Here is an 18644-nt window from a genome sequence, read left to right as displayed (position 1 = left end):
TACTTATGAGTAAAAGAAATGTTTCATTCATTAAGCAGACTCTCAGTCTCTGTGACCTTCATCAGGGAATACAATCTCCATGACTGCTGAAGGTCAAACGGCACAGCGAGGGCCCAAGTCCCTCCCTGCTCATTTTAATAGATAAATCAGATCGAGTAAAAAGAGCATGTGGGCTCCATTATGATTGATTCATCGCTACACAGGGAAGTCAGGACGAGCAGAAAGACAAGACAGAAAATACAAAAAACATAAATATTCTGTATTCTTTCATCTCCACAGAACCATCAACATGACATGTTTAGAGTTTAAAATGTTTTATTATAGTTTATTGTGATAGCATTTTTTATTTTTATTTTTTTTAAATGTTTTATTTCTTCCAAAGAACAAACACAGCAAATTACATTGAGGGGGGGAGGAGGGGGGAGGGTGGGAGGCAGGAAAAGCAAGAGAAGAGGGCCACATATAGATAGATAGATCCATAGATAGATAGATGCATCAGGTTTGGCTTGATCCTCCCCCGTCTGGGTCTGCACCCATAACCACACCCACACATACAACCACACATACAACCACGCACACAACCACACACACACATGCATACAACCATACCCACACACACACACACACACACTACATTTTGCTTTACAAAGAATCTTAATCAGAACGAGATTAGTAACTGCCTGAATGTATCTAGGAACAATAACAATAATAAAAAAAACCTGCAGAGGAAATCTGCAGTATATGTACGCATCGTGAACATATGCACGCCGGGTGTGTGTGTTTACGGGTGGGCTTGGATTCATTTCACATGACCCAATTCATGAAATAGTTCAGTTTAAACAAATTTAGATGACCGGTGTTTCTGTGACATCCCTCCAGGTGTGTGTCTATGTGTGTGTGTAATGCGTCATTAACGAGCTCGAGAACGATCAAATCAGATTGTTCAGATAACGGGCGAGTTTTCATTGAATTCTAACAGCTGTCCAAATCTCTCATAGGGGGTGGAGTTAAGGCAGACAGCTGATTGCAGGACATGTTATAGGGGGGGCTTGGTTGATTCTTTTTTCCTCACTTTATTTTCTTTTGCCAAAAACACAAGTAAACAATAATTTGGCAATAACAATACATACAGAGCTGATGTTATCACAGTCTGGAAGAGGGGGAGCGAGAAAGAGAAGAGGAGGAGGAATGAGGAGGAAAAATGAACATTAAGTAACTAAAATGATGACAGTAAAATGGTGCCCATTACACTTGGGGATCTCAAAGCAAAAAAAAAACAAAAAAAAAACTGCAGCAATCATTGATCAAGCTCTAAACAGTACACATTAAAGATCTGCGGATTAATTCATGGTGGATATCTTAGCTTGCTTAAAAAAGGGAGATGCCTCGACATTTCCAGTCTGCTCTCCAGCGGGGACTTTCAATGCCTCTACGGCCCCCGTTACCAGCCTCTTATCATTCATAGCTGTCATTTAATAGAAAGGGCAAAACCACCCGTAATGTAACGAGGTGGTTAAGTACCTTCGGGTTTAAATGAGAACTGTATGAATGCTGAAAGCTGCTTGAAGGCCTGAAACTCTTATTTTCCCAGTCCCTGTCAGAGGCACGACTAGAGGACACCATGGTAAGCTTTTATCTGGAGCAGTCTAAAAAGCTACAGCAACATAACGAGCCATATATACACAGATAAATGTGCCTGATAAATATAGTCGACAAAACGTTTGGATTCCTTCTCGTATTACTTCTTCATAACGACAGCCACTGCTCTTGGCGTTCCCTTGACGCTTCTTTGACTTTGTTTCATTTTGTCCCTCGTTCCAGTAAAAAGGATAAATGTGTACACTCAACAGTTTGGTCTTTTATTCTCCCCCCCAGACAATTTAAAACACTTTTTAAGCCACGACCAGTTTGTAGTGTTAATTAAATACAAATCATCTTGAAAGTCAACATAAGGACACAAAGACAAAATAGAATGACAACACAGGGAAAGGAAGCACAAAAAAATAACATAATTTGCACTTTGTTTTTTATGGAGAGAAAATACAGAGCCACTTGAATGCGTCCTACACCTTACAGAGTGACATACTGGAATACCTATATAATCCCCTATACACACACAGGCACAGCATGAAAACTGACTCAACATGCAGCAACATGTCCTGCTATCAATGTGCTGCGTCATTTTCTCTGAAAACTTGTACGGATTTGTGTACAGACACAACACAGCGCATGATTTATTCCATACAGTCAGTCGTTTAGAGTGTGTTTTTAATCTCTACCCACGATCCCGTCTCCGTCAGGACAACTTCATCTCATCGATTTTTTTCTTACGGTACTGTAATATCCCCAAAAACATGTGGAAATGAAACTGTTGGAACATAAGTCTTCACATTCCAGTATGAGTGTTTGTTTTTTTAAATAAAAAGATTAAAATATGTTTACCAAACCCCCCACCCCCCCTCAAGAAAAACTTCTGAATTTCTTGTCTACATCTGCCGATGAAGCTGACTCTGTCCTTTTGAGACTGAAGGAAGTCAGGTTGACTTGTGGGGGACGCAGCCCCCTTGAGCCTAGGGTATGATCAGAGGATTCAGGAAAGACATGGCTGAAGGACTTGAGAGCGAAGACACAGAGAGGGAGGGAAGAATGAAAGAATGTGCCAGAAGAGATAGAGAGAGAGAGAGAGAGAGAGAGAGAGAGAGAGAGAGAGAGAGAGGTTAACAAACTGTTAGTGAGTCTCGACAGCTCTGTAGAAACGCAAAGGAGGTTTGGAGAGGGCCAGGATGAGGAGGAGGAAGGGTCAGAGAAGCGGTGTGTTGTGAGGCTTCAGCAGCAGCCCCCTCCAGCCTGTTGGCCTCCCTGGCTACCAGTCAGTGTAGAATTGGTGGTAGGATGCTGGGGTCCAATCTTAATACCATTAGCCTGTGTGGAGACAAAAATATAAACCATGAAATGAGGTTCTGAAATCACAAACAACAAGTGTCTGCTACAATGTTCCTCAGAGGACGACAATGAAAATGGACTAATGAGGATGGTATAACTAGGGTAGGGGACAAACATGGTCTACTGCAGCTAGGTGTCTAACATCTCTAATCCACCCGCTTCATCCAGAAACTTCTCCAAAAAAAAAAAGAGCCAGTTGTTAAAATCATTGAATTATTTGTATTAAAAAAAACTGTTGTTATACTTCACAACCAAGCAACAAGGCCATTAGCGATGTTACTGTCCGTTAGCAGCCTAGCTAGCCTTTTGGCTATGTAGATGGACTGGTACCACGTACTGACTAAAACGTCCCGAAGGAAGAAGTAAAGGAACTGTTGAATAATCAGAATCTGACAAAATGCAGCCTTTTTGGAAGAATTCTGGTTTTAATTTTAGTTGTAGAGACAAGTAATGTTTAAACAGGTTTTGGGCACATACATAAAAACAGTCCATGTAAGAAGATAAACTGTCAGAGTTCACTGGCCCAAATCCCAAGACCTGTCCCTTATTGTCTGAGAAGGATTAAGCTTTTTATTAATCCCAACAAACAGTTATTTGCATAGAGGTCATCTGTTAAATCCTTCAATGTTTTTGGGTCTTGCTACTCCAGTCCAGGGTGTAGCCCACCTCTCGCCCAAAGACAGCTGGGATTGGCTCCCCCACTCTCGATAGAAGCAGTATAGATAATGGATTGATGGAAGTTGCTTGCTGTAACCAATGATCAGCACACAGAAATGGAAGTCTTTGCCAGAATACCCAGTATCAGTTTTCAGAAATCTGTAGTCCGGAAATTTTTGACTCAACGGTCCGGTTAGAAGGTGAATGTGTTCACAGATAAACTGATATTTAGGGCCGAATCAATCGAGTACCTCCATTTCTAAAATGCTGAGGCTTTGTTTAAACCCACTGACTGACACATCTGCTTTTTATTTCTCAGAAATGAATTTTGGCTGAGCTTTAAACCTGAAGAAGTTTACTTTTCTTATACCATGTTCTCAGTATTCTCAGTTAATGAACGAGACAGACAGCTTTTATTCCCCCACTGATCTATTATCATAACTCTGAGATTATTATTACTTTTACCTGATCAGAGTCCCTGTCCTTCTCTCTTTTTTGACTTGGGTGACCGAGCCCAGACTTCAGAAGTTTGTGTGCATACACAAAACCTCATCTTTTATTTTCCCCTCGTTAACAAATGTAATAATTTACAAAGTTGAAGTGAAGTAAAATGTGTTCCCTGCTTGTGCTAATTTCATTTGATCGCAGTGAGAATGGTAAGTAGAAGGGCATCCCTTCGACATAGTAAACTATTTACATTAGCCAGTATAATTAACTTAAAGTATGATACTTTTATTGGCAATAAGACCAGATAAGATAAAACTCTACAAGCTGTATTGTTACAGCAGGAAAGGCAAAAATACAGCAAACAGCAAAAGTTGAGAAAAGCATCATTAAAAAACTAAATTAACACAAAAAATGTTAAAAAAACAGGTTGACTTCAAAAAGGAAAAGAGACCCGCCTTATTTAGTCTTTTGTATAATACTATTGCTCTTGAATAAATCAAGTTATTAAAAATAAAAAGGCTGACTATGCTATATTTCTTATCTGGTTACTCCATTCATTACCAGAATAACCACTAGATTACTCAATGACTACAGGAATGGGTTACTGGGGCGCTGGTGGCACAGTGGTTAGAGCGCGCTCCCCATGTATGGAGTCTGTAGTCCTCCAAACGGGCGGCCCAGGTTCAAATCCAACCTGTGGCTCCTTTCCCGCATGTCACTCCCTACTCTCTTTCTCCCTGATTTCCAACTCAACCACAAAATTGGTTACTGCAGCCCTACTTGAAGAGTAAACATAAATAGAGAACCATTATGGGGAAGCACACGTCTCATGTTTGTTTAGTTTTACCGCCTAAAGGTGCGGGACAGGGACAGGACTCAATGTTTAACTCAAAGTTAGAGCCTAAGCCAAACAGAAGTAATTCATGAATTAAGTGAGAAATACAAAATAAAAGAATGACTGTGTCATTGCTTTCATGATGAGATTTTCATTGAGCGGCGCCTGCAGGGGCTCCTATTAGATCACATCACAGAGACAGCAACAGGTGCTGCTGCGCTGCACAAAGGCACAGGAAACCCCAGCGGCACTCAAGGACACAAGGACAAAAAGAAGACAAGCGCATATAAAAGAAGAGAAAGAGAGGGAAAGGGAGGCAGGTGGGTGGTAGAGGGACAGCTATTTTATCTCTCTTTCTCCTGCTCTCATCCTTACAACTGGAGCGTTCTCTCTCTGTGAGTGTGTACTGTGCTGCTCGCTCTGTGTTTCATCATCTGTGTGGCTGCAGCACACACTCAGCCTCACTCTCTCCTTCTGTATATATTTATCTCTCTCTGCCTTCGTGTAACTCCCCCTCCTACACTCAGTAGCAGGAGTGCCGCTGGGAAACACTGTATGCCTTTAAATCACATTTATTGAGCTAAGGCTGTGTGTGAGTATGTGTGTGTGTCAGTGTTTTCTCAAAGTGGCTGCCAACATTTCTAGCAGGGCTTCCCTCTCTCCCTCTCTCAGCCAGTCAGCTGATGTGGTTTGGCCAGCAGGCCAGCCTTCACGCCGTCTTACTGTTACCAATAATAAAAACACTTACTGGCTGGCCTACTGAGGAAATGAATGACTGGCATTTGTTGTTGCTGACTTTGCCTAAAGGCCAGATACAGTGAAAAACTGTTTATATACTACAATTGGAACATATTGCAGTATTATTTCCATCAGATTAAAGCGACTTCAAAAAATGTCAAAATTTTCATTAAAAAAAATTTGGGCTACAAAAAATTTCAAAATTTGCCTCGGAGAAGTACGTTCAAATAGGAAGCATGTAAAACCTGTTATTTTGAAATAAAAATAATAAATTATGCTGCACTTCCTGTTTGGTTTTGACAAAAATCTGTTTAAGGATGGTTAAAGTAAACTTTTTTGAGGTTCCAATATTAATGGAGGGTGCAAAACCAACATTGCATTATTGAAACAGTTATTTTAAGTTAACCATCTGTAATCTTCAGAGTGCATCCAATCTACAGAGAACATCAGTCAGGCTGAATTCAGACATCGATATACCTGCTTGCTCTCTGAGTTATTTAGTAATTCAAAATTCTGTGGTTGAAGAAAGTTTAGCCAGTTAGAGATTTGATATCAAGATTATTGAGCTGGCTTACTAGTGTGAGGGTACTTCACTGACATATGCATATACACAAGAGTAGATAAGATGCAGTCAGAGATAAAAACCCATAAATAAAATTGGGTTGCTAATCTCTGTTTGTGGAGGCTTTTCTCCAAAGTGCTCTTTCAGCTACCGCTATGACATTTTATTTCTGAAGTCGAGAGACTAAAACCTGCTGACAAGTGCACACTTGTTGACAGGCATGGTGTGCCGACTTTGCTGCCTGGATAACTGTTCCACTGAGAAGATAACTATCTGGTTGACTGGATAGCAAACTTACCGACTGGCTGGCTGAGTGTTTGTTTTCTTGTTGAATGACTGAGACCTTGTGGGATGTGAGGAATTTATGAGCTGGCAAGGTGCCAAGAGAGCAAGATTGAGAGAGAGATAGAGTGAGAGAGATAGAGTGAGAGAGAGAGAGAGAGAGAGAGAGAGCGCACTGGGGAGGAAAGAGTGAGTGGAAAATAGAGCAGGGGGAGGAGGAACACAGGGAGTTTTGCTTGGCTGGAGTCAAAGGAAGAAGGTGTTTTTTTTTTCCTCTTTTTGAGGAGATAGGGAGCGTAGCATGCCACACACACAGCTAGAAAACCACACTTTGGAGAAAGAGGAGTGGGGAAAGAGAAGAAAAAAAAACAGTGGAGGAGAGGAGAAGATGGCTTAAAGAAAGAGAGGACAGGAAGAGGGGGAGCAGTGTGTCTCTAACCTCATTGTTGATATCAAACACTCCCTCCTGGATCTTCTCGTAGATCTCCTTGGCTGTGTTGATGAAAGCCTGAGATAGAGACGAGAAGTGGGGAAGACAGAGAGGGAACACAGTTTAGATTTGCATGGTGGCTCATCTCTTAGGTAAATGCTTTACATAAAAGCTTCACATCGATACAAATGCAAAACAAATGTTGCCAAAAAAACACAACTAGGCTTTTGACTTGAAAACATTCTGCTTTAAAATAATGCTGACTTCACTACAAACCTACTCGTGTCATAGTTTTTAATGGTGATTTCAGGGCGGCGTGAAAACCACCTTGCAGAATCATAAAACACTACATCCCTCTAAAGTGAAAGTAAAGGTAAAATAAAAGCTGTAAATATGAAATGATTTGATCTTTGAGGTGTGTCACATGCCTGTTAAAAGTTCAAACATTCCACAAATGAAAACTTGGCGTTCACAGCGTGCGTTGACTGAAATGCACGCCCTGCAGACAAACCATAACCAAATATTAATTTGATTGCTGTTTGATAGCATCAAAAACAGGTTTTGTCCTGGGGTGGTGTGAAAGCAACATTCAAAGACCACAAATGATAATACAGATATACACATAAAAAATGAGCCGTTGGTGATGTTGGGTATATTTGAGTGAATGTTCGACATGAGCAATCACTCACATAAACAATGTGTTTGCTTCTAATATGCAACAGGCATCAAAGTCGAGGAGAGAGAGGAAGTGTGGATTAAGCATTGAGCCGTTTCCTGAGGAGTTAGACGGTACGTCTTATGATTTTGGGACCACTCCCCATTAGTCTGACAAGGCAGACCCAGAATGAAAGGAGCCTGAGAAGGAACCTTAATGACCGCACTGAGCTCATATTTAATGTGTTAAGAAGTCTGGTTAGTGTTCAGCATTGTGCTTTTTAGGAGGAGGCAGTTAGCTATCTGAGGGCGCGGTCACACTGGCAAGCCGTACCGTGCCTAAGCACCCCTCACCCCTAAAGGTTCATTTGACCAGTGTGGGGGGCAATCGTGCTTCAGCATGGCACAGTACGGATTGCCAGTGTGACCCATCTGTGAATACAGATGATAGACAGAACGGCCTGGAGGGCGGAAACAAACAATCCTGTGAGAGAGCAACAGAGGTTTTTTATCAACACTCGACTCTGATTGGTTATTAATTCATAGACCCAGCTGTGGTTTGGCTGAGAGGACGCTTATTTATTTTTATTCCCTTTTTAGAAAATATGATGACAAAATAAATTAGGCTGATGATGGGCTGCTTGGCGCTTTGCATAGCAGCCTCTGTCATCATTGTATAAATATGTGTGTGTGTGTGTGTGTGTGTGTGAGTGACTCTAACACATAGTTGTAAAAGCATTGAGTGTTCTGAAAATGAGAGAAGTCCAATAAAACTGCTATCCATACGCTACTCAACTCATTACACTTAATGACACCAGGGGCATGTCCTAACAAGGGGTGTGTCCTAACAAGGGGTGTGTCCTAACGAGGGGCGTGGTCGTGTGCTCTGTGTGCTACATGATGCTAATGTGAAGCTAGCAGGGTAAGATCATGCTAACCTCTTCACATGAAAACATTACAAACAGTTGGGTAGGGAATAGGAATAATTAAATCATATTCCTTTTTTGGGAGCAAAATAAATATCAAGTGAGACAATTTATTTTCAACTGGTAAAGTTGATAAACTGTCTTTAGATCGTTTGTCCAGTGGTAGTTTCTGTGCTGTTTATTTATTGTTAATTATACGTTACAATGTCACTGAAACATTCAAGATGTATTCTCAACCTCGACATCTTCACTTGTTTCTGCTCGTGTCTCTTCTTCAGTTACTGAAGTCAAACACGAGATGCTGAAAGCAGATCTCTCCCTCTGCCACTTAGGCAAAGACTATTACAACACAGACTTCTGTTAAATGGATTTGAATGCTCCATGTCTGTATCAATTTTTAATTCTATTGCAGGATATGATCACAGTCCTATAATAAAAGTAGAATAAAGCTCCCTGAGGAACTATCTTCTGATAACACTTACTGTTTAACTAAATCACACACGCTCACTATAAAGGGAGTTACATGTAGGGCACTAAAATGTGCTGCTTAACACCTCCAATAATAACACTAAATAACGGAGTGAGCTATAATATAACACTGAGTGTATTTACACAAAACTGTAAAAACAGTAAATAAATATTAACTAGTGATTTTTTTAAATAAATAATGAAACATTTTCCAACTAAAACTCTTTCATTGACATTAGGACAAACTAACGTTACCCCGCTGACCATCCTTACTTTTTATTCAAACAGATCAAAGTAAGAATGCTCCAAATATTCACTTTTGTGTCACTGTGTTTCTGGTCGTTCATCTCGTCCGTCTGAGAGTCAAACACCACTCTCCACTCGCAAAAAGCTTTGAACCGCGATGCATGATAGGATATATATGTATTGCTTGGATAGTGACCATTGGTTGTACACTACTTTCGCAATGCATTGTGGGATACAAATGAGTGGACTATATAGAGCAGGGATGGGCAACTTTGGGAAACATTCATTTAATTCTCACTGCCAGGGGGCTAAATTGTAGTTTCCAAAAACGATTACAGTCAATTATGTCTCAAATTTAACTCAACATACACCAGTGATCAAATATTATTATGGACATATTTCTGGTTTTCATGATTTCATGGCAGATTTTGTCATGTTTTTCTTCATGTTTCAAATCAATTGACATGTTAAAATTGACCTGAGGGCCACGTTGAGGGTTGATGGGGGCCAGGGGTGGCCAGTTGCCCACCCCTGATATACAGTATGACAAAGACTACTACAAAATGGTGTTTTCACTGTATAGTGAGTTGTGTGTGATTTCAGACAGATAGGGCTTTCACACTTACAGAAAACTCTTGAAAATATCCTGATGTTTCCCAGAGGAGCTGTATACATGAACGCAAACAGACTAATCTTTCACTCGGACTTCATCCAGAGTTTCTCTTGCCAGACCCCGAGTATTTTATCTGCAGCAAGTCTGAGTGAGCTGATGTGAGAACGCAGCAGGATATTATCCAGAGAATTCAGCTCGAGCCAATAGGAGGGGAGAGTGACGTTTATATCCTGTGACTGCTGCACGGTGTAAAGAGTGTCTTGCGACCGCTACGATCTCCTTGCACGTATTTAACCTGCTGCATTATGTTTTCTGTTAGTCAGCATGTTGTTCTCCACTCTTCTGTTGATGTTGTGATTCTGTTAAACTACAAGTCGCATTGATATAAAAGTGAATATTCTCATTAAAAAATCGTCAGCAGAAAACGTCTGTAGTTGCTCAACGTCTCAACACAAAACTTACTGTGGGGCCAAAAGCAAAACGAAAGCCTGAAAGCAGAGGTGTTAAAGAACTGAAAATATGTCCTGAACTTCTCTGACATCCAGCCTGAAATAGTCTGAAAAAGCCCAGGGGTGCTCTCCAGTTCACTCCATTTTGTTCACTCCTGTCCTCTTTCTCTTCTTCAACACATCCCTCGTTCCTTCACCTCTCTCTACACTTTGAGTGTCCTCGTAAAGTTTAGATGTGCACATATTGATTGTAATAACATAAAATGAGGAAACCAACAGAGCAGTGAATCATGGAGAATGTGCAGCAAAGACAAGAGAAAGCGTAAAAATGCAGAGATGTAGGGAAAGACTCAAGAGATGAGAGGAGTGCGGAGTTGAAATGCAGAAAAAACTGCGATGAGATAAGAACAAGTTAAAGATTATAATAATTTTTTTTTAATATAAACAGTATTTATAAAATATGATATCAGAGGGACGGAAAGAAGACGTAATTATAAACATGTGGAAGCTGAGAAACGGATGTAAAAGCAGGAAGGATGTAAGGAGAGAAGAGAATGAAGCAATGAGGAACTCTCTCTCTCTCTCTCTGAGGACCCTCCCATCAACCCGGTGTCCACCCACAGACCCTGACGACAAACCCAGTGCACTGATTGGCTGCTGGATGTCGCCGAGGGGAGGCAGGGTGGAGGTTATGAATATGCATGAACTATAACTGGTTGATATACTGCTGAGGAGAGAGAGGGAGATGAGAGAGAAGAGGGAGGGGGTGTAGGGGAGGGGAGGGGGAGGGAGGTGAAGAAATGAATGGAAAGCGGGAGCGGGGGAGGTGAAGGAAGATGGGAGGATGGTAAAGAGCAAATGATGGACGTCGAGGGATGATGAGGGATGGAGCGAGGCGAGATGAAGGGACGGGGGGAGAGGAGCGGTATCAGGAGGATTCAGAGGACACTAATGAGACAAATTAATCATACCACACACACACACACACACACACACACACACACACACACACACACACACACACACACACACACACACACACACACACACACACACACACACACACACACACACACACCTCCCCCATCATCTTAACCCTAGAGAGAGCTCCACTCGACAGTGGTGTGGGTGTGTGCTTGCATGATATAGGCTGGGCTAAAGAGGGTAGAAAAAAAATCAATGTAAACAAACACACACACACACACACAGTACACACTCTCTGTGGTGTCCCTGGCTGGCATGCTGTGCAGAGTAGGGTGGGATTATTTATGTGATTGGATAAGTGAGAACGGAGTCCCCTAGGACAACGCCATGCATTTATTACACTCAACAACACCAGGGGTGTGTCCTCACGAGGGGCTGCGTCATGTGCTAACTGTGCTACATGATGCTAATGTGAAGCTAGCAGGCATGGAGATCCAAGGTGCTACAGAAAACCCACAAACAGGATCTTTGCTTTCAAGTGTGTAGATTCATTGGACTTGTTTTGACTTTGTCACTTTTTTTTTTTATATCGCTGTATTTTAAACACAGGGTGAAAACAGTGGACCAAACAGGTACTACTAAATAAATAGGTACATTATGTGGTCATTTAATGTTTACAACATAAAGGGCAATAGAGTTCAATCTTATATTAAGGTAAGGGTTAAAGTTAAGATAAGGGTAAATACTACTTCAGTTCAATCTGAAGAAGTTTTTCAAATTGAGTCAAATTCCCTAAAGATTGAAAGTGTTCTTTTTAAGGCTGTTATATTTATGTTTTTTTAAACAAACATACCTACTGTATGTGAACACTCCAAAGGTTACTTGATGTTCATTATGGTCACTTACTTATTTTAGTGAGGCAGCATAGTTTGCTTATTGCTATCTTTGATAAATTGACATTTCAGGTAAATGGACTTAAGCTTGTTGAGCGCTTTTCAAGGTCACACCTCGCCATGCATACACTGACTGCACAGGCTGCTATGTATTGTGTCCTTCAGTAACAACTAATCAATTCAAAAACATTCACACACCACCGGCCGCCATCTTGCACAACGACACTTCAACATGTGACTGCAGGAGCTGGGATCGAACCCTCTTAACCCCTTGGTTAAGAGACAACCGACTCCAAAGCTAAAAACCTTAAGGGCTTGTCACAAGACTGAGAGGATCCCATTAGGACGTATACCTTGTAAAGTTTATACTCTACATTATATGACCATATTTAATAAATAATGTCACACTTTAATGCACTTTTAAAGCCAGTTGGGCAGTGGACACGATCTGTCTGCCTCCAAAACTAATGGAGCAGGACATTTAGTGACAGTAAGTTTAACGTTACTAAAGTCGGCTGTGGCTCAGCGGTAGAGCAGGTCGTCTTACAACCGGTTAGCAATTCAATCCCCTGCTCCTGCAGATTACATGTCAATGTTTCCTCTGGTAACACACTGAATCAGCATGTGAATGTTTGTGACTTTGGCTTCATTAGATCCCGTCGGGCAGATCTGAACTTCACAAAGCAGCTTTAGCCATCAGTGTATTAACGTGTGTGTAAATTATGTGTCTTTGAAATGTAGTGTAGAAGAGCTTTGAGTGGTCACACAACTAGGAAAGTGCTACATAGCTATAATCCATTTTCATTTACTACACATCAAAGGAAACACTGACCTACAAGTAGTGTGTAACTATTTTTATTCTACATATGCCAAACATCTGATCACTATGAAATGTGTATCCAGATTTAAGGTTTCAAGGTTAAATTTTATGTTTGTGCAGCTCTATGTGCTGTACTGTCTGTGTGTGTGTGTGTGTGTGTGTGTGTGTGTGTGTGTGTGTGTGTGTGTGTGTGTGTGTGTGTGTGTGTGTGTGTGTGTGTGTGTGTGTGTGTGTCTCATTACCTCCTCTACATTAGAGGCAGTCTTGGCTGAGGTCTCCATGAATATGAGGCCGTGTTCTCGGGCAAATGCTTCTCCTTCTTCTTTCTTCACCTCTCTCCTCGACTCCAGGTCACTAAAAAGACACAAACACACACCAATTACTGACAAGGACAACAACGAACTGTTCAGCCGAAGAAGAAAGTTGGAAAACAACAATATTGATCCTCCCTGTGTGTGCAGCAGTGATTTTACTCCAGCTTTGGAAGAAGCTAACTCAAGTTGAGGTCACAAAATTCCTAATCAAGTAACCTATTATATCTAATGTATGAAAAAAAGCTCTCTAAGTTTTGGTTAAATTTCACCATAAACTGTATAAAACATGGACGTCTGAAGAGGCATTATGAAGCCAAGATGGCAGTTCCCGATGTTGGGAACGCTATCTCATGCTAATTTTTGATCTATTTAGAAAAACTATAACTCTGAACCAATAAAGACATGAGCTATTCAGACCAGGCTGCAGCCATCTTTATTTCTGCTAGGATTCCTTGGCTTTTACAGCCAGCCTCAAGTGGTCCCTCCAGGAACTACAGTTCTTTTTGCACTTCTGCATTAGCTTCATTTTTCAACAGTGGAAGGTTGAAGCTTTGGTTTTACACATCTCTGACAACAAACTGCTTCAGAGGACTCAGATTCCACCTTTTTGATTTAAGATTAGCACTGTCCTGCAGCTAGCCTGGAAACAGCTCCTTCTAAAATGTTTTTATTGATTAAAATTTCCTTCAACTCTCAAGAGAAGTACAACTCTCATACTTATACAACACTGATAAGTATGCAAGGTCATGCAGGATGATTGATAGTTTTCTACACTGAGTTGAATTCATCTGAAGGGGTTTGTAATCGTATGTAAAATTGCTTTTCTACTTAACTTCTATTTCTTTTTACACAATGCTGTCATGTAACCCTGTGCACCGTATGAGCTTCTGTCATAAACAGAAAAACTTCCTCTTTAAATCTGTTTTTTGCTCAGAAGATGAAGAGCACAGAAGAAAATGTAATTTTAAGCATCAGTTTGCAAGGACAACTTTAAAACATAAGTGTATTTCTGTAATTGGAATTAAATTGTGGAATTCTTTAAATAATGATTTGAAGGGTTGTGTTCAGATATTTCAGTTTAAGAAAATGTATAAGAACAAAGTTATCAGACTGTATGAAATTGGCAGTTTTAGTGTGTTTTACTTCTTATTTCTGAGGAAGTGAAGACTGAATTGTCAGATTTGTTTTATGTTGGCATGATATTCATTCAGTGATTGTAATTTGGACAGACCATCCAGATATTTATTGTTTGCTTTTTGAGTAAAGGGCAGGCAAAACAAGATGTATTCTTCTCCCTGCTCCTTTCCGTACATGGGATAAAGTGTGAAAATCCTTTTTTTTTTTCTGTTGTGTGTTCTGACATGTACGGAACGAATAAAAACATGAAATGAAAATGACGGGGGTAATTAGTAGGTCTAAGTTGACTGCATGTCTGTTTGTTATGTCACCCAGGCACAGAGGGAGTCGACAGTACTGTGGATAACTACAACACGGCTTTTGGCTGATGTCGATCAGATTTACTTCCTTTTAAATCCCATAAAACTTTGAGTGAATAATTAACTTGTTTCACTTTGATCACAGGCTGCAATGGACCAGCCAACATCAAATCCCAGCCAACATGGACAAATATAAACCACATCGTAGTGTTTACTGCACAGAACTTCTAAAGCGGTGGCCACACACTGTTGACGCTGTATACTTATGTAAGACAGGATGTAACCATCATGGTGCAATGCATCTTGTAGCAGAAAGGATCTTGCCTCTTGTTGCCGATGAGCATGATGACCATATTGGAGTTGGAATGTTGGCGAGCGTCCTCTAACCAGGTCGTCAAGTGGTTGAAGGTGTCCCTTCTGTTAAAGCAAGCACACAATCAAGAGTCAGTCTGGTTTCCCATATGTGAAGCAGACGCAACCTGTTCCCCCCTATAATCCAAAGAGTTTACAGCACACAAATTTATTTACAACTCATCTCACATTCACCTTTCACAAAGCGTCAGATTTGACCTAAGCTTTTTTTACTCCTGCAAACATCACACAAACGCTGAACTTTCTCAGCTGACGGATTGTTTCGTCAGTAAATTAAAAAAGATTCACAAGCTTGATTCAATTCAAGTGGTAACTACTACTAAAGTACGCTCCCCTCTGTTGAACGCTGAAGGTTATCTTAATGTCTGGAAATATCCATGAACTACAAAACTGAATTCTGTCTTTTGTCCTGCCAAGTTTGAATCACTAAAACCTTCAGAACATCATCCTAACCTACCAAATGTGTGCTACATATTGTAGTAGTAGTAGTAGTAATCATTTGTTTCGGTCACAAGAAAAAAAACAAAAACATTTTGACTGAAAAGGTGTAGGCTGAAGCTTTAGCTTATTACACCTACCCTTGTTACAAATCTTATTATCTAAGACACTACTAGTTTGGTTACAAAAAAAACAAAACATATCAGAACAAAATGTGTTCCAAAAATTTATTTCAAAACAAAACAAATGAAACAAACAAAAAACAAAACTGGAGGGTGGATGTGCAGAGTGGTGGTCTCGTTACCTTGTGATATCATACACCAGCAGGGCTCCTGCTGCCCCTCTGTAGTAAGACCTGGTGATGGACCGGAACGACTCCTGACCAGCCTGGTTAAAACACAAACAAACACTCATTCAATTCTAGACTTTGAAATGGCCACTTTGTTTTCTAATAGCTTTGATAAGAAGTCTAAGAAGTCATCCTTCCACCAGTCTTTTTTTAATCTACGAGCCCTGTGCATTGGGTCTACTCCTGAGCTTAACAGTCCTGATTCTCAAGCACAGTCTGGCTCCTGATTTTTTAGACTGCTCGGGTAAAGGACAGAGCAAAGTCTGTAACAGGATACAATGGAGTTCTCTCTTTCTTTCTCCATCTGTCTGTCACAATCCCTTTCTTTCTCTCTGTCTGTGCGTCAAACCTCCCAGATCCATGATTTATGAGGAACAAGGAAGGTCACATAAACTGTGATATCATCCCAATAAAACCTGCGTTTCCTTCTCAGTCATTATTTGTCTTCTAAGCATTCTCGTATATGCCCACAAGCGGAATCGGATTTTAAAAAATATATTTTTTGCTAAGTAGTTTCATACACAAAATAATTCTGTTATGGTGCAAAATAAGAAAGAGAATATGACACTGAAAGCAAGTTGAAGCAGAACTCCTCCTGTCAGGAGAAACAAGTTAAATTAAATATACAAATATATAAAATATTACATATAAATATGTACAGTGTGCAAGATGATGTGTTTGTAGTAAAGATGCACCGAAGCAGTTTAGCCCACTAGGTCACCTTGTACATTCTCTCCCCCTTCCGGTGATGTCACCGTGTCACCTCCTCTTCTTTCTCTATGGATCCCTGGACACCCCCTTCCATCACATCTTTCACCATCTAGCCCCCCCCCCCCACCATGTCTATTCAATGTCCGACTCTGTCTGATGTACAGTAACAATGTTGTCTGTGTTTCATCAAGGCCGGAGCAGAAAAAAAAAAAACAGCCCGCCATCCTAGCAGCTGCAGCCGTGCACTGCTCTGACCTCATCTTAAAAACCAGACAGTCAGCCAGTGAATCATTGAGAAAGTCAGAAGACCAGCGGACCACTTTTTCACCAATGGAACCCAGTCTGTGAAGCAGTCATTCACAAAGTCAGAGAACCAGCCAGTCATAAAGTTAGTGTTGTCTGCTTGAAAGCCATCCTGACAGTCAGTCAGCTGAAGAACCAGTCAAACGGTCATACCAGACAGAGCAGCCACCAGAACAGTCATCTGTTCTGGTGGCTGCTCATGCAGAGAGCAGTCAACAAGTCAGTAATGCCATTAGTGAATAAATGATAAAAAAGGTTGAAAGAGAGGGAACACTGTTTCTGTCTGCCATCTGGCCTGTGCTTGCATGCAGAAACACACACAAATGCACACACTCCTATTCATATGACATGTGCAGCCCACACAATGATCCAAGTGTCTCCAGCCATTTAGTTATTCTGCCATTTTCTACAAGTACAAATGTTTCATTGAGCACGGCAGGTTTTGATAGTTTTCATCTGTCAGAGACGAGATCACCAAAACAACCAGGTGAAATAAAATGATCAAGCTGGGAATGAAAACCTGCAGCAGTCTGGGTTTTAAAAAGGATTGACATCATTGTTGTGGTCCGTTTCCTGTCGATGGTTTTTTTCCATGATGTGCTTACGCCATCTGCTGGTCAATTTTGTTAACTGCATGTAAGGGGAAACCTACAGCTGAACATTGCTGAGAAAGTCACTTCCTTTCTCTGTAGATCCCACACAGAAGTCTGCTGCATTTACATCCACAAGTAAGAAGCAACTGCGCCCCATGTCTGACAAACTGAACACCTCGAAACACAGTTTTCTGTAAAAGGTGGAAAACTTAACACTTCCATGCAGCTTAATCTGAAATAATCATGTGCTTGTGGAATTTTTATTTTTTATACTTGTATTTATTTACATACATTTTAATCGTACTGCTTTATTCCCGTATTTAATTTAACTTCATTATAATTTTTGTTTGTCAGGTCTGTTGTTGTTTTTTTTGTCTTTGGGTATTGTTCTATAATCATTTATTGTCTGGTATTGTACTGTTGTAAAACATTTGAAAACAGCAGTTTTCTGCAACTGCACTACAACAGTGCAGTTGTTGCTGATTTTGCGCTTACTGGCTGTCAGAGTCAGCTGGTTGTTATTGTTAAAGATCAGCAGAACTGAAACCTCCAGTCTGACACTTTGCCCATCACCTATTTTTTTAAGATAAAAAGTATCCACCCTGTCAGATTTGGATGATACACATTATTTTTGCCACTATCCTGGTTGACAGGTTGCAGCAGAAAGAGAGGGACTTACCGACATTAACGGTACCTCCGGACAGTTACAGGATATAATCGTTCTCAACCCCTGAAACTCCCTCTCAGTGAATTTTCCTGAATATAAAACCTGGTATGTTTACTAAGGCTGGAGATCTTTGGGTGTCTCACGGTTCTATTTCGATTCGATTCAAAATGATTCTGGATTCAAAGTCTATTTTTGAATTAGTACTTCAGGATCTACTCCAGTCTTCTGTGAGACTGGCTGAATTTCTTGTTGCTCTATTTGGCATTCTACTGAGTTAAAGAGCTAGCATTAGCACTTAGCAGGGAGTGACTGATTAGCAAAAAAAAAAAAAAAAAAAAGGTAAAAAAAAAGAAGTTTTTTTGGGAAGTTATGAATTGATTTGAAATCTTAGAAGAGAAGAATCTTGATTTTTACGTAAATCGATTTTTTTCCCCAAACTCAAATGTTTACATATCCACTCAAACCGACTTCATTTGGAAAGTTTACAAGGGAGCTGGCAGGATCAATTCTGGCACATGGCACTCACCCCGACAACATTAGGAAGTTGACAGGAACGTTTGTGAAGAAGGTTGAC

General features: G+C 40.5%; 1 protein-coding gene across 1 annotated transcript in view; it reads right to left on the bottom strand.

Annotated features, from left to right (window-relative positions):
- Positions 1 to 297: 297 nt before the first annotated feature.
- Positions 298 to 18644, bottom strand: part of rab2a (RAB2A, member RAS oncogene family) — a 32645-nt gene continuing 14298 nt past the window's right edge. The window contains exons 4-8 of the mRNA XM_020629101.3: positions 15752 to 15834; positions 14962 to 15054; positions 13130 to 13241; positions 6904 to 6972; positions 298 to 2922 (exon numbers count right to left, since the gene is read on the bottom strand). Of these exons, the coding sequence (XP_020484757.1) occupies positions 2827 to 2922; positions 6904 to 6972; positions 13130 to 13241; positions 14962 to 15054; positions 15752 to 15834 (453 nt within the window). The 3' untranslated portion in view covers positions 298 to 2826. The remainder of the gene's footprint in view (positions 2923 to 6903; positions 6973 to 13129; positions 13242 to 14961; positions 15055 to 15751; positions 15835 to 18644) is intronic.

The sequence above is a fragment of the Labrus bergylta genome, chromosome 4 (assembly GCF_963930695.1).
Source record: "Labrus bergylta chromosome 4, fLabBer1.1, whole genome shotgun sequence".
NCBI lineage: Eukaryota > Metazoa > Chordata > Actinopteri > Labriformes > Labridae > Labrus > Labrus bergylta.
The sequence above is the reverse complement of the archived record's forward strand: the minus strand, read 5'-3'. Positions and strand labels throughout refer to the sequence as shown.